General features: G+C 41.2%; 1 protein-coding gene across 1 annotated transcript in view; it reads right to left on the bottom strand.

Moving 5' to 3' along the window:
* Positions 1-20,242, bottom strand: part of RIMKLB (ribosomal modification protein rimK like family member B) — a 75,774-nt gene that overhangs the window by 51,580 nt on the left and 3,952 nt on the right. The window contains exon 2 of the mRNA XM_015817168.1: positions 18,971-19,190. Coding sequence (XP_015672654.1) covers positions 18,971-19,145 — 175 coding nt within the window. The 5' untranslated portion in view covers positions 19,146-19,190. The remainder of the gene's footprint in view (positions 1-18,970; positions 19,191-20,242) is intronic.

The raw sequence follows: 20,242 nt of genomic DNA on the forward strand, positions 1-20,242 counted from the left end.
AACAGCTGTGGGGGAGGGCACGAAAAGCCCTCTGCTGCCCGGAACAGGCCACTGGGATGCCGCAAAAAGGCCTCTGCCGCCCGGAATGAGCTGCTGGGACACCATAAAAAGGCCTCTGCTGCCCAAATCGGCCGTGGTGGGGCCCCGCAAAATCACTCTGCAGGCATAGATCCGGGCTGCAGAGGTTTTCTCCAGGCCTCCGGAGCCTGTATCGGGCCGCTGAGGTGTCGCAAAATCGCTCTGGAGGCTTACCTGGAGTCATGCTGGCAGTTGCTTCCACCATCCAGCCCTGATCCGCCCAGCTCTTGCAGTTGCTCCCTGGCTCTCAGTGCAGATAGAAAGAGAGTGAGAGCGCAGGCACACGTGCAGAGGCGGAGGGGAGCAGCTTGGCCCCACCTCCCTTTGGGGCGATGGCACGCGTGCCCACAGGGACGGCTCTGCGTGCTGCCTGTGGCACGCGTGCCATAGGTTTGCCACCACTGATCTAATGTCTGAGAGGCAGGGTGATCTTGGGGGTATTCAGGCATAGGGATAAAATTCCTTCCAGTGGCAATCTTAAAAGGCGTGAAACTGGTGCTACTGTGGACTGTGTTGTTGTAGGCCACTTCAGTGAATGGGAGGTCAGTTCAGTTCTTCTGATGGTAATCCACATAGCACCTAAGATATTGTTCCACCATTGTGTTCGCTTTTTCAGCCAATTAATGTGTTTAAGGAACATCTTAGCCAATTTCTCGGCTGATGGGAGGCCAGAGCAGGCGATGAAATGAGCCTGCTTTGAAAAAAGATCAATCACAGTTCATATTACCGTATTTCCTCTGCTTTCAGGTAACTCGACAATAAAGTCCATAGCGATCTTTTCCCAGGGTTGGGAAGGGTGCACAACAGGTTGCAACAGTCCAGGGAGCTTCCCTCGAATTCTTTTCATGGTAGCACAGATTGCACAGCTTTTGACATAATTCTCCACATCATTCTTCAAGCCCAGCCACCAAAACTGTCTCCGAATTAAATGCAGCGTTTTTAAGTAACCAAAATGACCAGCCTGTTTTATATCATGGCTGCGCTGGAGCGCTTGGAGTCTGAGTGACTCAGGCAGATATAATTTTCCTCCCTTGTAAACCAACCCATCCCTATGGGTCAGGATGCTTTGATTGTCCTTAAAGTACTGGTCGTTAATTAATTCTTGCTTTAACTTCTTTGTCACAGGATCGTTGGGGTTAGGAGTTTTTGCAGATTGAGGGTTCTGCAGGTTAATTTGAGAAATAACCTGTGGTGCAGACATGATAGAATCTATGACTTGCTCACGCTGGCTCTTATACTGGGGCAATCTGGATAGGGCATCAATCAAGAAGTTCTTTCCACCTGGTATATATCTTAGGGCGAAGTTAAAACAATTAAAATACTGCGCCCAACGTACCTGTTTGGGAGATAGTTTACGGGGAGTTTTCAATGCCTCTAAGTTTTTATGATTAGTCCATACTTCAAAAGGCACCTTGCTCCCCTCTAGGTAGTAACGCCATGTCAACAAATCCCATCGAATCACAAAGGCTTCTTTCTCCCAAACAGCCCATCTTCGCTCAGCGTCAGTGAACTTTTTTGAAGTCTAAGCACAGGGTTGTAAAATCCCATCATGATTTTTCTGCAAAAGTACAGCTCCTACAGCCACATCGCTGGCATCGGTTTGTATAACAAATGGCTCCTCTGGTTCAGCAGCAAATAGTCTTTTTAAGTTCTCAAAGGCGGTTTGGCATTCCATAGGCCATTGTAGTGGCTGACCAGGTTGTGGTTTTCCTCCATCTTTGCCCGTTTTTAACAGTTCTGTCAGGGGTAAAGCAATCTCAGCAAATGATGGGATGAACTGACGGTAGAAATTGGTGAACCCCAGGAAGCTTTGCAGCTGTTTTCAGGTTTTGGAGGTTGCCATTCAATTACAGCCTTCACTTTGGCAGGATCCATCTCAATGCCCTCATTGGAAATCCTATAGCCCAAATAGCCCAAACGTGTCTGATTAAATTCGCACTTTGACAGTTTGACGTAGAGTTTAGCGCTTAGCAGTTTTTTCAACACCTCTCGCACTAAACTCACATGGTCTGCCATATTCTCGATATAGATTAAGATGTCATCAAGATATACTAAAACAACCTTGTACAAATGATCGTGTAGCACCTGGTTAATAAGCTGCATAAACACAGCAGGAGCTCCTTGTAATCCAAATGGCATAACTTTAAACTGATAGCTGCCCAAAGGGCTGTTAAAAGCAGTTTTCCATTCATTGCCCTGTCTTATTCTCACGCGGTAATATGCCTCTCTCAGATCCAATTTAGTAAAAATTTGCCCCTTCGCTAGATGGGTTAACAAATCCTTCAGTAGAGGGAGGAGATACATATTTTCCACGCTCACGCACTTGAGCCCCTTATAATCAACGCAGAGGCAAAGTAACCCATCTTTCTTTTCTTTGAATAGTACTGGGGCTGCCACTTGGGATTTTGTTGGCTCAATGAATCCTCTGGCCAAATTCTTGTCAATGTATTGCTGCAACTCCTCCACCTTGAGCGGGTCATTGTGTACATTTTCAGCTTTGGCAACTTTGCTCCCAGTAAAATCTTGATGGCATAGTCATTCGGTCTGTGGGGTGGCAGGACATCACATTCTTTTTCACTAAACACTTCTGCCAGGTCTCGATGAGTGGTTCTCCAGGAAATGGGATGGCGGCAATTTTTATTGTGTTAGCCGGCAGCTCTGTCTCGCCGCTAACGTCAAAGGAGGAACTGGGAGGGGATGGCCGTACGGGCAATCTCAGGGTTCTCGTCCCCTTTTCCCACCAGATAAAAGGTTTCCACTTGTCTAGCCAAGCTATGCCTAGAATCACTGTTTCAGTCATTTTCGGAGCCACCACAAAACGGATGAGCTCCCAATGTTCACCTATTTCCAGCCGCACCAGCTCAGTTAGATGAGTGACTAGGGTTCCTCCCATTAAAGACTCATCTGCCTGTTCAAACTTCATTGGTTTGGAGAGCAATCTCACCCGAATACCTAATTTGAGAGCAATTGGCAAGCTGATAATGCATCGTGAGCACCCCGAGTCTACCAGTACCCGTTCCTGTCTTAGGAACTAGAAGTTTGGCAGAAAAGGAAAAAGGTGGAATAGGTTGACTCACCATCGGGTCATTCTCTCCCTTGTCATCGCTGTCATAAGGAGCCAACTTGGTGCCTGAATCATCTGGGGTTTCGACTCTCTCTTGAGTGGGCGAGGTGACCTGGGCAACTAGTTCCTGCATGATCCAATTTGATTTCTCCCTGGCAGATGGCTGAATTACTTTTCTTTTCTTCGGTGGGGATGAGTCGCCTCTCTGCTGAGTGAACGGGACAGGGCAAGCCGCTGCCCGGTGACCCGGCTGGACACATCTAAAACATTTGATCGGTGGGGCTGAAGACGGTCTAGGAGGTTCCATCGCACCTGCCACTGGGGGTCGTTGAGGTGGTGGTTGTCTCACTGGTTCTAACCTCGGTCCCGGTGCGGGAGTCGTCGGCTTCTTATAATGGGTCAGGTCCATGTCCATCTTTACTGCCACCTGGTACCACTCCTGCAGTTGGTCAGGAATCCCACGATAGACACGGGTTTGGAACAGATTGGTGTCCAGGCCATTCTTGAAATGGTGCACCAGTGATTGTTCTGGCCACCGCTCAATACGACCCACGACCCTCCAGAATTCATGCACATATTCCTTCGCTGGTCTACCTGCCTGTTTCACTTCATGAATGTCCTTCTCTACCTGCAGAGCTATGGATTCGTCCTCGAACCTGGCTCTTAGCCCTTGGATGAATAGGTTATAGTCCCATAGCTCCAGCGCCTGTTCGTTGTGCAAGCTATTCAGCCACTCCGATGCCTCCTCCTCCAGGTTTGCTGTTATGACATCGACCATCATGGCAGGGTCCGGGTGGGTGTTGGCATTTTGGTTCATGTAGGAACGCACTTGGTTCAAAAAGAAAGTTAACTTTTCAGGGTCTTCGTAAAAAGTGGATTTAAAAGGTGGAGGTGTTATGGGTTGCTGCCTGTCTAGCAAGGTGTGCAGCCATCCATACTGTTGCATCAGGCCACGTTGAATGTCCCCTGTCTGATCAATACCTTGGCATGGGCTCTGGGCTGGTATAGCATCGGTGACAGTATTCAGGGCTGCGTTGCCGATGATGGGCCTCAGGGCTTCAACGGTGATAGTGACGGTCTGGGCTGTCCCAGTATCGATGACGATGAGGGCTCTCCCTGCGCCGGTGATAGCAGCTGTGGTTGTGGTGCTGGTGACAGGTTCCTCCTTCTTCTCCATTTTGGGATCTTCCCTGAGTCTTTGTCAGCCTCCCTTCTGCTTTGGGTAGGTGACTGGAGCTCAGGACCCCATAAATTTAAAGAAAGAATGAGTCTTGGGTGAATGTCATGGTTCCGATAGATGAAACCAATTAAAAGAACTTCAAGGCAAGGATTTCTTCCTTAAAGAACATTTTATTTAGGAAACAAAGTATTGGCACTTACATAGTTGTACCGAAGACTAAAGTTCCCTCCCCCTGATACAAAGTAACAAGTTGCAATTCTCATCCCAGAAAGGCCATCATAAGTCACATTCACCAATTAATTTAAAATCCTCCCCACTTTACACCCTGCCAAAACTTTATCTAGAATTGACCTTGAAGCTCACCCAGCTGCAATTGTTTAGGCTAACTTAAAAAGCTCAAGCATTCTTCCCATCCCCCCTTCTACATCTGAAAATCCCAAGCAACAGAAAAAGCACAAGTAAAAGGTAAAATGGCTGCAATTTCTTAACTGTCACAGCGTTGACATCAAGCATAATTTTGAAGAACCTCCCCCTATGCCTGAAATGCTCCCCTTATGCCTGTAATGCTCAGCATTACAAGACAAGATAGAAAGACCTGCACATGGATTACATAAAAAAACAAAAGTATATGATATCATCAAGAGTAAAACAATTGAAATTGAAGTCACATAGCAAGAAGAACTGATGGCAGATGGACTAAGATAGTTATAGAATGAATCCCACTTGATAAAAAGCCTCCATGAAAGAGACCTAAAACAAGATGGAGCGACGACATCAGCAAGTATCACGGCCCAATAGGCAAAAGAAAGCTCAGGATCCTATTGGTTGGAAACATGTGGTAGAGGCCTTTATCTGCAGTGGATAGATAATGGTTAAAATGATGGTGATGAACATAGAACAAAGGGTTGGAGGGGACCTTGGAAGTCTTCTAGTACAACCCCTGTTCAAGCAGGAGACCCTATACCATTCTTGACAAATGGCTGTCCAACATCTTAGGAGGAAGGAACACTCACAACTCCTGGAGGTAAGCGATCTTACTGATTAATTCTTCTCACTGTCAGGAAATTTCTCTTTAACTCTAGTTTGGATCTCTCTTTGATAATCTTCCATTATTTCTTGTCCTGCCCCTCAGGTGCTTTGAAGAATAGGCCGACATCCTCTTTTCTGTGACAGCTCCTCAAATATTGGAAGACTGCTACTATGTCACCCCTAGTCATCCTCTTCGATAGACTAGACATACCTAGTTCCCGCAACCATTTATCACATGATTTAGCCTTCAGACACCATATCAACTTTGTTGCTCTTTGCAAACTTTTTAGAATCTCAGCACTTTTTTATGCATTGTGGTGACTAGAACTGAGCACAGAATTCCAAGTGTAGTCCTACTAGTACACCATAACGTGGTATTATCACTTCATATTATCTTAATACTTTCTCTCTGTTGATGCAATCTAGGGCTATACTGTTTTTTTGGCAGCTACAGTATACTGCTGGCTCATACCTAAGTGGTAGTTCACTAGGCCACCAAATCTCTCTCACAGTAATTGGTATTGAGCCGGATATCACCTATATCTGTGCATGATTTTTTTCCTGCCTAAGTGTAAGACCTTACTTTTCTCACTACTGAATTGCATTTTGCTGGATAGGGCTCAATGTTCAAGTCTGTCAAGATTCTTCTGAAGCTTACATCTAACTTCTAAAGAATTGGCTATTCCCCCCAGTTTGGTGTCATCTGCAAATTTGATGAGTTCCCCTTCTATTCCCTTATGTAGATCATTTATGAAGATGTTAAAGTGTACTGGGTCAAATCAGAACCTTGAGGTATACTTCTCTCCATGTAGATGTAGTTCCATTGAGTGTGGATGGTTAGCCAGATGCAAATCCATCTATGTTCAAGTCTGTCAAGATTCTTCTGAAGCTTACATCTAACTTCTAAAGAATTGGCTATTCCCCCCAGCTTGGTGTCATCTGCAAATTTGATGAGTTCCCCTTCTATTCCCTTATGTAGATCATTTATGAAGATGTTAAAGTGTACTGGGTCAAATCAGAACCTTGAGGTATACTTCTCTCCATGTAGATGTAGTTCCATTGAGTGTGGATGGTTAGCCAGATGCAAATCCATCTGGTGGTGATGCTGTTCATCCCACATTTTTCTTAATATTTTGTTACTTATTTATATTGTTGTTTTAAAATTTCTGTTTACTGCCTAGTATCACTTTGGTGAGTTTTATAAATTTGAAGAAATTAAACATTTTTCTCATGTTTTCTGTAAAAGTGGTTCAAGTTCCTTTGAAAAATAAAAGCAGAAGATAAACAATCTCTCTTTTTAAAAAATATATTTTGTGAGATAATCAATTTACTGCAGCAGTCCTGTTCCTACAGGGCAATTCTGGGAATAATAATAACAATAACAACAACAACAGAATTGGAAGGCACTTGGAGGTCTTCTAGTCCAACCCCCGCTCAGGCAGGAAACCCTATACCATTTCAGACAAATGGCTCTCCAACGAGAACTCCGTAAACCGCCACGTAGAACTCTGCCCAGCACACCAAACGCTGAGAACATGGGATAAGCAGAATCCAATATACATTTTGCTGATGGTTTGGCGGTGCAGATGCGAGGACTACGAACGATGGACAAGAGAAAGGAAGATCGAAATGAACAGCGGGAAGGTCCCCAAAATACCCTGGAGCACCCCCAGAGTGGGGCAACGCTCCCCAGTAGAGCGAATACAAGAACATATCTGCCGGAAGTCCCCGGGACAGACGTCCAAATACGCTCGGCAGACTACTCTGGAAACGCCCACACACATGCAGAAAGAATAGGGCGAAACAGCAAGAGGACTGGGTTAGACACACAGCCTGCTGACAGCCTTATAGAGAAAGAACGGATATGCTTTGGGATGGGGTGAGGAGAGGGAATGAACTAGAACGCCTAGAACAATGCGATAGTTGGAGGCATACGAACAAAACAAATACTGAGAGAAAGGGGGAGGAGGGAGCAGCGACTCTAGAAGCTAATGGAGATACAGTGGATGACTGCAGATACAGGAGTAAAACGATCGAAAGGAAAAAGGGAGAGGAGAGAGCAGCAAGTCCGAGACTTAATGGGGTGGAAGCAGATAATTGGATACACACGAAGAAAGCGATCGGTAAAAAGGGGGAAGGGAGAATAGCGACTTTAGAAATCAGTGGTGGGATGACAGCGGTGTACGTACGAGGGGGATTGGAGGAAGGTGTCGTGATTCCGTGCCAGCCTGTGTTCCCAACAGCTGAGTCTGAGGAATCTGAGGAGGAGGTGGAGGAGGCATTTGAAGGGCCATCAGGGTCAGAGGGAGGCTCTGATGAATTACAGGACTCACGGCTTGATGAAGAGCCTGGGCCCTCGAGTCGTGTTCCTGATGAAGCTCAGCTGTGTGAGGGGACTGAGTCAGACTCAGACGACGCACACCTGATGGACTTACTAATTGATGCTCGTGCGCAGACAATTAGCAAGAGTAAATCAACAGCAGTCAATGGGACAACTCCAGAGAAAACGGAGAAGGCACTGAGAGGCAACGCCTGGGAACTGCTATATAAAAAGAGGTGTGGGCGGTGCTGGTTGCTGAAGGCAACCGTTTGTAAGAACTTCCAGGGATCATGGTCTGTTTGTTTTACCGATGAATGTTTTGTTTAAACTCCTGCTCTGTCTGATTTTTTAACCAATTATCTGTTGGAAAAGTATTCTGTTGTTTTGGTTTTTCAGCAAACTTATCTGGACTGTTTTTGTAATAAAAAGGGGTTGGTTTTCCCAGCCTACTGTTAAAGAGGGGTTTGTTTTTGTGATGCAACAAAGACGGACATAGGCTGGGACAGAACAGAAGGAAAGTGGATAATGGAATAGCAGCCTTGAAAAACACCAAGGGAACAGCCAATGCATGCCTCCTAGGAGTAAAACAATTAAGGACGTTGGATGGACCGATGACCAGGTCCAGGAGCCGTGTGCAAAGCCGGCCGGTGTCATAAAAAGGGGACTCCCATTGACTTGCTCCTATACTCTGATGTCGGTAGTGCTGACCGACGAAAGCTCAGCATTTTATTAAACAATTTGTAGTTTGATCCCCAAATATGGGAAAGAGAAATCTTTCGCCTGTATCAGCTCAATCTAGAGCCATCCACAGGCAGCAGTCGCTTAACTGCGACATCATATGTGTTTTTCAAAATGATGCTATGATGCACATGAGGGATTTTGAAAAACACATATGATGTCGCAGTTAAGCGACTGCTGCCTGTGGATGGCTCTAGATTGAGCTGATACAGGCAAAAGATTTCTCTTTCCCATATTTGGGCCGACAGGGTGTTCAAACAAAAGCATTCATCCTCTTCCCCTGTCTCTTGTAGCTAACAAAGCGAGAAAGAGCCTGTGGCCTAGTGGCTAACATCTCTGCTTAACATGCAGACAGCCCAGGTTCGAATCTCAGAAGGGTATGTCTGGCTGATGAAACCTAATAAGGTTAGAAATAGCTATCCCAGTACTCCCTTAATTCTTTGTTAGCAATCCAAATTTTGAAATATATATATATATATAAATAATTTGTGATGCTATGATGCACATGAGAGACTAAGCTTACAAAGACTGTTATTTCTAATTTACTTAGTGAAGTATAGTTAAATAAAAACAAGAAAGGTGCATGTATATTTGCACAATGAGGATTTTCAAGACTCCATACTATCACCCTTGCTTTTGGACTTTTGTAGGATGATACTGGATGCTCTGTACAGCTGTGATGATTCTTGAAAAAATTACCCTGGTCATAGGGATTCATGCACTGACAAGCTATTTATTGGTTATTACAGTGCACAAATATGTCTTCTAAAAAAGCTGGTATATATTTTTAAAGATGAATGAGACAAATGACTCTTCCAATATTGATCTTCGCATTCTTGAAATTTGCTGATTTTTAATGGCAATATCGCAACTATAGAACATATACCTTGGCAAAATATAATTCATTTGGCATCAATGGAAAGAGGGGCAGATAACTAAAACAGATTACTACTAAACACCCCAAGTCTACAAAGAGGGAGTCGGGAAAGCTAAGGGCCAGAATGAACTAAGACTTGCAACAAATGCCAAAAATAACAAAAAAGGTTTCTTTCAAAATGTAATGTTGTTCTTTATATTAGAAAATCAAGGAAATAATTGGTCCACTAATGGGGGCAGATGGCAAGAAAGTGATAGACAGCAGGGAGATAGCACAGTGGTTTAATTCCTTCTTTGTGTCTATTTTTTTTTTTTGCAAAAGAAGAAATAGCCCAATATATTAAAAGCAAGCATTGAGGGAGACAGAATAGAATTGCAAGTCAAAATAGGCAAGGAATTGGTAAGAGAATACCTATCCACCCTAGGTGAGTACAGTGTTTTTATCCCAGTGTTCTGAGGGAGCTGACAAATGTGATCTCCGAACCATGGAATGCAACCTTTCAAAGCTCCTATAGCACAGGGGAACTACCAGAAGACTGGAAAAGAGTATATGTAGTTTCAGTCTATAAAAAGGGGAAAAAATGGATCCAGGAAATTAGAAGCTAATCAGCTTGATATTAATACTTCGGAAAATCCTGGAAAAGATAATCAAGCAGCAGATTTGTTTAATTATTTAAGCATCTCCTGGTCTCTAGAAGATCGGCACAAGTATGATCAAACTCCTTAAAAGAAACTTTATTTTAAGGCCACCTTAGAATCACAGTCTCTAAAATAAAAATAGGAAGAAAAGTAACACATTAAAAAGGGTTAAAGATAGAGCTTCCTATAAGAAAATAACTAAGCAAAAGCACTGTCTCAAACTGTCTACGTGTGCATAAAGAGGAAGGGGAATAGAATCAAATTCTAATTTCCTGTCTAGAGGTGGATCAGTACGCCATCAAAATACGAAGTTATACAAACATACCTCTCTATTGTTAACTGAGAGGAAAAAATCATCTTAATATAAACACATTACCATGGGATATTCCACAAGAAAATGAACAAAAAGGCATTTGTTTCAACAGCTATACTTTTATTATCCCATTCATTTGCTTATAAATGATAACTGAAAGCTACATTTCTAGTCCAAATATATGGGAAGCAAGCATATCGCTAGCAGTATTGCTTAGCTTTGTGCCTGAATAGGTATGATAGAAATTTTTTAGAAATATTTCTATTTTGACAGGTTCCTATTTTTGGTAACAATCCAGAGAGTGGACTAGCTGACAGAGAATGAAAAACTTTTCTTTAGGCAAGATTTTAGAGTCAGAAGCATATTGACACATGTACAGATATATGAACAAGTTTGCTTGTGCTATTTTGCATTCCCCCCCCCCCCATATTGTCTTTTAGTTTAAACAAACAGTTGACATAGTTCATAATTAATAGGAGACACACAGTTCCCTCAAACTGTTTAAACAATGAATCTCTTTCATGGGGTTAATGGAGTGTGACTTTGGTAATGAGGAGGAAAAAACATAATGGATCCATTTTCAGAATTCTTCCTAAACTTTTTTGTTTAATTTGGAACCACTGAACAACATTTTTCAGGAATCCTGGAGCATGGCAAAACTACCAGAGGACTGGAAAAGAGCTGATGTGGTTCCAATCTTCAAAACAGGAAAAAAGTGGAACCAGAAAACTACAGACCTATCAGCCTGACTTTAATACCTGGGGAAATCCTGAAAAAGATTATAAAGTGAAACATTTGTGAGCATCTAGAAATAATCAAAGAGATTCCCAGAACCAACATGAATTTGTTAAAAATAGATCATGCCAGACAAACCTTATTGCTTTCTTTCATAAAGTGACTAAATTAGTGGATCAGGAAAATGATGTGGATATAGAACACTTAGACTTTAGTAAGGCACTTGATAAAATAGACCACAGCCTATGTCTTCATAAGATAGAACAGTGTGGGATAGACAGTACCACTACCAGATGGATTCACAATTAGCTGACTAATTGCAGTCAGTGTGTAGTCCTTAACAGGACTACATGTACATGGAAGGATGCATGCAATGAGATATCTCAAAATTCTGTCCTGGCCCAGTGCTCTTCAACATCTCCATAAAAGATCTAGATAAAAGGGGGACTCATCAAATTTGCAGATGACACCAAGCTGGGGGGAATTGCTAACACTTTGGAAGATTGACTCAGGGTTTAGCAGGATCTTGACAAACTTGGGCATTGGGCCCTATCCAACAAGATGTAGTTCAGTGATAAGAAAAGTAAAATCCTGCACTTAGGCAGGAAAAACCAAATGCACAGATATATAACAAGCAGTACCTGGCTCAACAGTAGTTAACTGTGAGAAGTGTTCTAGTGGACCACCAATTAAAGTAAATATTGAGTTAGAGTTGCGGCTGCATCAACAGAGGAATAGCATCAAAATCAGGAGAAGTGATAGTATTGCTTTATACTGCACTAGCACAGCCACAACAACAACAGCAACGATGATGATGATGGAAGGAACCTTGGAGGTCATCTAGTCCAACCCCCAAATGGCTGTCCAGTCTCTTCTTAAAAACTTCCAGTGTTGGAGCATTCACCGCTTCTGGAGACAGGTTGTTCCACTGGTTAATTGTTCTAACTGTTTCTCCTTAGTTCTAGGTTGCTTCTCTCCTTGATTAGTTTCCATCCGTTGCTTCTTGTCCTGCCTTCAGGTGCTTTGGAGAATAGCTTGACTCCCTCTTCTTTGTGGCAGCCCCTAAGATATTGGAACACTGCTATCATGTCCCCCCTCGTCCTTCTCTTCATTAAACTAGACATACCCAATTCCAGCAACCGTTCCTTATATGTTTTAGCCTCCAGTCCTCTAATCATCTTTGTTGCTCTTCTCTGTACTCTTTCCAGAGTCTCAACATCTTTTTTACATCGTGCACTGGTTTTGACCTACGTCATAAGGTTCACACCGGAATGGTTCCGTAACATTTCACCATAATTATGAAGTGCACTAGAACTAAGATAGGGAGACAATTACGTCGGATCGTGACACAACCGAAAAAACCGTCGACCAGCACACTGCTGGCTCATATTTAAGTGATTGTCCACTAGGACTCCGAGATCCCTCTCAAAGTTACTACTATTGAGGGACTTCCGGTTCCGGAATGCGGCGACGCCGGTCGTGCCTGGAGACTCATCTCCGCGCCATCTGGAGTTTCCTTCGCCAGTAGACCCTCTAGGGGGTCGAAAGTCGCCCTGGAGGGGCGACCACCGAGGAGGAGGCTTGCTGGTAGATAGAGAGGGCGGCAGCTCCCCCCGAGTCTCCAGCTATCTCCTTAGGGCCGACGGAGCAAAGATCGGCCTGCAAGATGGCCGATCACCCTGCTGCACCAGCCAAAAGTCACATCATCATCTAAGCGTTAAAGACCCACTGCGGATTATCCGGGTGAGACCCCTTTTGTTCCTCCCCACACCCCATGCTGTTTTTGCCTGTAGAAGCTGTTTGTGCTATTATTTCCCCATCTAGAGAAAGCGGCTTTGGTAATCGTGGGAACAAACGCGTTTTATAAAAGGACAGAAAAAACAAATCAATATTCATTTAAAGATTACATTTTATTTCTACTTACATTGAGCTATAGAAAAAACAGTTTTTTGTGTTTTTGGGAGCGGTATTATATCGGCAGAGTATTTCTTCTTCTATTCTTCCTTGAAAAAATAGAAAAAGGGAAAATAAATGGCGTTTGAAGAAGTCTTTCTAGCTCACTGAGGACACCTACTGGTCAAAAGTTAATATTGGATTGTTGTCTATTTTGAGATTAGATGGTTTTGGCCTTCAAACTGTTTCTCAAGAGAAAAGATAATCTGAGCTAGCTGTGTGATCTGTGGGGGTGGATAATGCTCAATTCTAACTTTCACTAAAAAGGAAAAGGATTCTTCTTCAACTATTTCTAAAATGGAGAAGCCTCAATCACATTTAAACTGTAAACTTATATTGGAAAAGATCTATGAGGCCAAAGAAGAAATATGTACTACAATAAAAGAGGCTACTGCAGAACTAAGAGCCAGAATCTCTACTTTAAAACTTAAAACTGACTCTCAGATTGCACTTGACTACTCCACAAAACAGATTATACAAGAAGAGAACTTAATTGAGGATAAAGAGAATTTTACTTTGCCCTACAAGCAAGAGCAGGAAAAGCAAAGACTGGATTTTGAACTTTTGAAACAACGAGGCCCTATAGACAAGAGAAATAGAGGACCAAATCAGAGATCAAGATGGCCTGCATCGAATCAAGTGACACTACAAGCAACAAAAAGAGATCCATCATCTGGAAGGGAAGCCTTGTTATGGAAACCTACCTGGCAAAAGAGGAAAGCTAGAATAAGATTGAAAAATGAAAGTTAAAATTTCTTAAATTGGATTAAAGGCAACCTAGAATTATGGATTGATATAAGGATTGAGATCATGAGTTTGAAGTAAAAAGATGTTTTAGAGTTGGAGTGAATTAATAATTAATTGAATGTTAATTAAATAAGAGGACTTGTTTGTTCTATAACATGGATGTTTAGCTATGACAAATAACTGGTTGAAATTTATACTCTACTTAATGGATTGAAATGATTTGAGGTTTGATGTTAATTTGTCAGCTCAAAGAGATTGATTAATTGAAGGACTAGATACGTATAGAATAGATTGATAAATATATACATTTAGATGTGTTTAGGATAGATTAATATTCTTGCTTAAAAACGAGATATTGTTTATATAATGGATTAAATGGAAGAAGTAAATAAGATCTTGATAAAATTAAGAAAGTAGAACATACGTGGAAGGGATATTTGAATTAAAAATGTTTTAATTAAAGTTAATTTGATTATGGTATTGTAAACTAATGAAGCTTAAAAACAGGTTCAGGTTGAATAAATTTAAGCTAGAATTGGATATTTTAAATATACTATGCTATTTGAGGGAAAAAGAGAGGGAATACTTGATGTGTTGATTGTATTATGTATATATGTTTTGTTTTAAGATGTTTGATTACCCCAGCACCACGGTGTGTCCTGAATATGTTGTTTTAAGAAACTAAAAAACCCCAGTCCTGGTTTTTATATTTCCAATTGGTTGAGACATCTCTCAACCATATAGATCAAAAATTGGGTTTAACTGTAGAAGATGTGAACTTGATAAAACAGATTAAAGATCAAAGTAGAGCCCATATTAGGAGAATATATAATGTTTTGATAGAACTTGATTCGGAAACAGAATTACAATTTCTAACATACTAATTTACCCGAGTTTTATAAGTTCTTGGTTATTTCAATCTTTGAACCCTTTATTAAACCCATTCTTTACAGTTCAAGTGGGTTCGTGTCTTAGATTCCCTTTTAAAAATATTTTACAAAATATCTACCGTAAACCTAGGAGTTTTTAACAGAACGTACATAGGCTTAAACGTTGGTTTTACTTCGAGATGTGATTGTAAGGATGCTACTTATTATCATATTTGGTGGACATGTAGGGATGTTAAAGCCTTTTGGATTAAGATTTGGTGGAATATTCAACAGATCTTTAAGAAAAAGATAAAATTTACACCGCAGTTATTTTTATTGGGTATTATGGACAATTTGGATCAAAAAGAAATGAAATTGATGTTGTACTGTATAACAGCAGCAAGGACATTAGTTGCTCAAAATTGGGAAAAAAAGACGTTACCAACTATGGATGATTGGAGACAGAAGGTATCGTATTTTGCAGAGATGGCAAAAATATCCGCGTACCTGAAGGATCATTCTCAGGAGAAATTTATCTCAATGTGCAGAAGATGGATAGATTATATTCAGAGAAAGTATGAATTGAATAATTATCATGTAGCTTTTGATTAAAAATTTTAAACAAAAATATGTACAACGAATATTGACATATTTAAAAAAATTTGTATGTATTTTAACATTGGTTTAGAGTCACAGTAAGTTTATACTAGTGTGTAGTAATAATGAGTAGTTTTGAATAGAATTGGATTATTGTGCGTTTATTTCCTGGATTAGCTTTGGGAAGTCCTGGGGGGGGAGGGGGGAAAGGGATAGGTTTGTATTGTAGATTTATATGTATATGTATATATATGTATGATTTTTTAAGGAGGTGTCTGGTGGGTACCCGTACATTTGGTTTTTCTTCCCTAAATGTAGAACCTTACATTTTTCACCATTGAATTTCATTTTGTTAGATAGCGCTCAGCGTTCAAGTCTGTCCAGATCCTCCTGTATCTTAAGCCTGTCTTCTGGAGTGTTGGCTATTCCTGCCAGCTTGGTGTCGTCTGCAAATTTGATGAGTTTCCCATCTATCCCCTCGTCCAAATCGTTGATGAATATGTTGAAGAGCACTGGGCCCAGAACAGAACCCCCACCCCACTACACACTTCCCTCCATGTAGATGTGGTTCCATTGAAGACCACACGCTGAGTACAGCCGGTCAGCCAGCTACAAATTCATCTGGTGGTGATGCTGTCTAACCACGTTCAATTCTAGTTCCATGACACAAAAAACAGTATGAAGAGCAACAAAGAAGATAAGCAGTCTGGAGGCTAAACAATACTATGAACATTTAAAGGAAATATGTGGAGCCAATCAAAGAGAAGGATTAGGGGTGACATGATAGTGGTCTCCCAGTACTTGAGGGACAGTCAAAGAGTGGGTCGACTTTTTCTCCAAAGCACCAGAGGGCAGGACAAGAAGCAATGGGTAAAAACTCACTAAAGAGAGATCCAACCTGGAACTAAGAAGAAATTACCTGACAATGAGAACAATTAATCAATGGAACAGCTTGCTTCCCGAAGTTGTGAGTGCTCCATCACTGGAGGTTTTCGAGAAAAGATTGGACATGATACCTGTTTTTCAGTAATTCAGAGGCTCTCACAAAGAAGAGGGGGTTGACTTATTGTCCAATGTTTCCTCAGAACAGTGAGAAGGGGAGGTACAATGAAATAAAATTAATCTGTGTGTTTTCATATGAATGACCTACTGTTTGGTCTCTTATATGCATTAACAATGATTATGCATGCCCTTATGCTGTTGGACTAGCACAAGATGCTCTACATGGGATGCCTTCTAGAAGCTTCTGTTGGTCCCCCCAAAAAGTGCTGGGTTATTGACTGCTACTTGTCAACAAGAGCAATGGTGCAATATGGCTGGCAGATGCAACTCAAAGTGCTGACTTTGTCCTAAAAAGCCATCTTGGCATAAAGGCATTTTCACACTTGCCTCATCCAGTCAGAATTGATCCATTTGATATATCCTAGGAGCAATTCTTGCTCCTCCACTTTCTGTAATTGGACTGAATAGGGTTCATAAGAGATGATTTTCAATGGTCATCCTTTTGCTATGAACAGTTTCCTTTTAGAAATCAAACTTGCTCCATGTGACTGGCTTTCTAAAATTTATTACAAACAAAATTACAGGTAGTCCTTGATTTATGACCACAACTGAGTCCAGAATTTCAATTGTTAAATAAGACACATGATTTCTTTGCTCAATAATCCTAGCTCTCCCAGTGGCAGTTATTAAGCAATCATACAGGTAATTAAGCAGGGCATGGGGGTGCCTTGAGGGTGTGGTGAAGGCTGTCAGAGGCCTGTGTGAGTTGGAGAAGTGATGTATAGCCAGCAGCAGCACTGAGGCCAGGCCTGAAGCAGATGCCTGGGGCCTTCAGCAGTCTCAGGCAGTTGCCACCACTTCAAGCCTCTATATCAGCCCTTGAGTCATCACTGCCATTCAACAATGCCATTCTCCAAGGTGTGTGAGCCTTGGGGAGCAGCAATATTGCCCCTGCTGCCCAGCACTCCCAAAGATCTTCCGTATTCTGCTTACCTTCATGCATTTTTCTCATGCTGTTGAGAAGCTCACATGGCCCATCCAAGACAGCTCCCTTTACACCAAACCCTTCTTTTCTGAGCCTATTCATGTATCACTTTGGAAGCCTCTGGAAGCCTTCAGAAGCCCGTCTGTGAGGGACTTCCAAATTTGTGTGGGACTTCTGGAGAGTTTTGAAGTCAAGTGGGACTTCCTGAAGCTTCTGAAGAATGGAGCCTGTTTGCACATGACTTCAGAAGATCCACGAATTCAGAAGCCTCTGGAAGCCCTGCATGAATAGGTTCTGTTCTTTGGAAGCCTCTGGAAGCCCTGTATGAGTTCAGAAGCCTCTGAAAGCTCAAGAAAAGAATCTATTTGTGTGGCTTCTAGAGGCTTCTAAGGTCATGCAGGGCTTCCCAGATGCTTCTGAAGTCAAATAGGGCTTCCAGAAGTTTCCAAATAATGGGCCCTGTTCATGCAGGGCTTATGGAGGTTTCCAAAATCACATTGGAAACGTGTGGCTGTGTCGTGTGGCTCTGAGAGCTGCCTCAGATAGGTCATTCAGGCTACTCAGCAGCATGAGAAAAACACATGAAGGTGATCAAAAGACAAACCTCAGGAGTACTGGGCAGTGAGGGCAATTGTGCCATTCACCAAAGCATGCACACCTTGGGAAATATAGTGAAGTGGCGTTTTTGAGCAGTAGCAATGCTATGGCTGATAAAGAGGGCTGCCTAGTGCTGCTATGCAGGGCAGCCTAGATCTGGAGGAGATAGGCAGATGGAGAATTGGAGCACCCCTGTAGTCGTAAGTGCCGGAATTTTTATCACGTGACCATGACAATGCAACAACAGCTGTAACATCATTCAGCACTGTTGTAATTTCAAACAGTTGCTGAAAGGTCATTAAATAAATACAAGTATTGTTTCTAATGAAGACCAATTAACATTGTTCTATTATTTTTGCTGCTTGAATATTTTCTGAAATTTATTATTTTCTTTTACTGTGGGCATTTATTATATTTTTATAATAATTTTAAACTATTTTATTCTTAATGTTAGTGTTTTATTTGTATTATGTTCTTGTGAAATATGTCAACCAGCTGATTACAATGGATACAAATTGCATAAATGAAATTAATCAAACTTTTTGGATGGGTATTTGTACATTTATATATTACCTCTCTGCAAATTTATTGTGGGACATTGACTCAGAAATCAATTCACTTTCTTCAGAATTTGAACATTTTGAAGATGACATAACTTTCATTTGAAAAAAAAAAATTGAAATTTGAAAATAATCATCTCATTGAACTACTCCCAGCCAATCTAACCAATCCTGAGAATTCTGGGAATTAGTCCAAACATCAGGTGGGCCCAGAGTAGAGAAGACTGCAGTAGGAAGCTTTCTACTGCAGTTGAAATATACTAATGGTACAGCACAATAGAAATAAGCCATGTAATATGGAACAAATGTTTAGTACCACAACAGAGCTGGTGACATATTTCTATTATATAGCACTGTAAATTGATTCCCCCTTGGGGGCTATGATTATCCCCCTTGAGTTCTACTATGATGTGGCTACCTTTTTAATTATTAATCTGCTTCATTTTCCAAAAGAACAGGAGATAATGCCAGGATGACCAAATACAATCATTTCTGAAATTTCCAAATTTGCACTGAGATTTCATATTCAGACATTGATGATATTGCCTAGTTTGGTAAAGAAACATCTGCAAGAAAACAAGCAAACGTAGAGAGCACTAAGGACCGCTCATTTAAACCGAGCTACAAATATTCTCTTCCATATTCTTCTAACAGTCATCAATTCATATCTTCTATATAGTATTCTTACCCAGGTTTCCTTGCTCAATGGTCAAGACCACTTCATCCATCAGCAAAGCACGGAAGTCTAGATCCTCTTCACAACATTTGGCTTTAAGTGCCCTTAGAATTTCCTGCTGAGGATAATCTTCTCGGATACGTCGATCTGTTAAAAACCAGAGCCTGGGAACAACAGAGCTACACATCTTGAAGTAGTTCTGCAGACTTTAGGTATCCTTTGGAAGTAATATCTAAAAAATATAAGTAAGAAACTTAGCTCACACTTACATATAAACCATTTCAAATCACAATTCATTTTCTTGTAAAATTTGGTAGAAGCTAATGCTCCACCTATTTCTTGCCCAAATTGGAACTGAGATGAAAGGACAGAGAAAAGATAGTTTTAACTATAAAATGATGGAAACCATTTATTATTTAAGTATTTTTATTTTTTGGTACTGTTTCACTGAAATCATAATAACAGGATTACCTGTTGAAGAAAATTTAAGAAATAAGGAACAACAAAAGTACTTGAATCTTTCAGGAAAATTATTATTGAGATTCAAGAATGACATCTCTGCCCATCCAAAACAATTCCTTTTGGAGAAGTAATATCAGCAGATCTGTGGTCCTAGGGTGCATGGTTCAGCCCATATCTTGATTATGCTGATTGAATTGTGTGGTTTTATCTTGGCTCCTATCTTTATTATTTATTGTTTTGCTATATTTTTATGTATTTATTTCTTATTAGTGCCCCAAGCCATATGTTTTGAGATAGAGGATTTCCAAGGGAGATACAGTAAGGGCAAACCGAAGCAGCTCTGTAATAGCGGAAATGACCAAAAAAGACCAAGAAACTGGTGAGTGGACTGGCTCCTTGGAACTTTTCTGGATTAGGATGAGACAGCACCCATATGTTTTCCAGATGGCTGCTTCATGGGAGGAAACCACAGGACAGTGGTTTTCTGTGGGTCTGAGTGCTGGGAAATGAAGGGATCAGCATTCTTGTTTGTAACACTGGCAGATTTTTTTTAAAGATACTAATTTCACAAACCTCATTTTCTAATCACTTTTGAAAATTGTTCAATACTTTATAGATTTTTTTTGGATTAATTTGTCTAACAAGAGGATATTGAATGTTGAGGGATGGGACTTGTACTTTGGGTGGCACGCTTACCTTTTTATGCAGAAAAAGATTGATAAAACTTTTAGAAGTCACATAATAAGGGCTGCACTGTTAAGAGTTTGGCAAAAGTACTTTCTTAAGTTTGATGTTAAACTTCCAATTTGGGTGATACCATCA

The sequence above is a fragment of the Protobothrops mucrosquamatus genome, unplaced genomic scaffold (genome assembly GCF_001527695.2).
Source record: "Protobothrops mucrosquamatus isolate PMUCROS unplaced genomic scaffold, P.Mucros_1.0 scaffold_125, whole genome shotgun sequence".
In the NCBI taxonomy this organism is placed as follows: Eukaryota; Metazoa; Chordata; class Lepidosauria; order Squamata; family Viperidae; genus Protobothrops; species Protobothrops mucrosquamatus.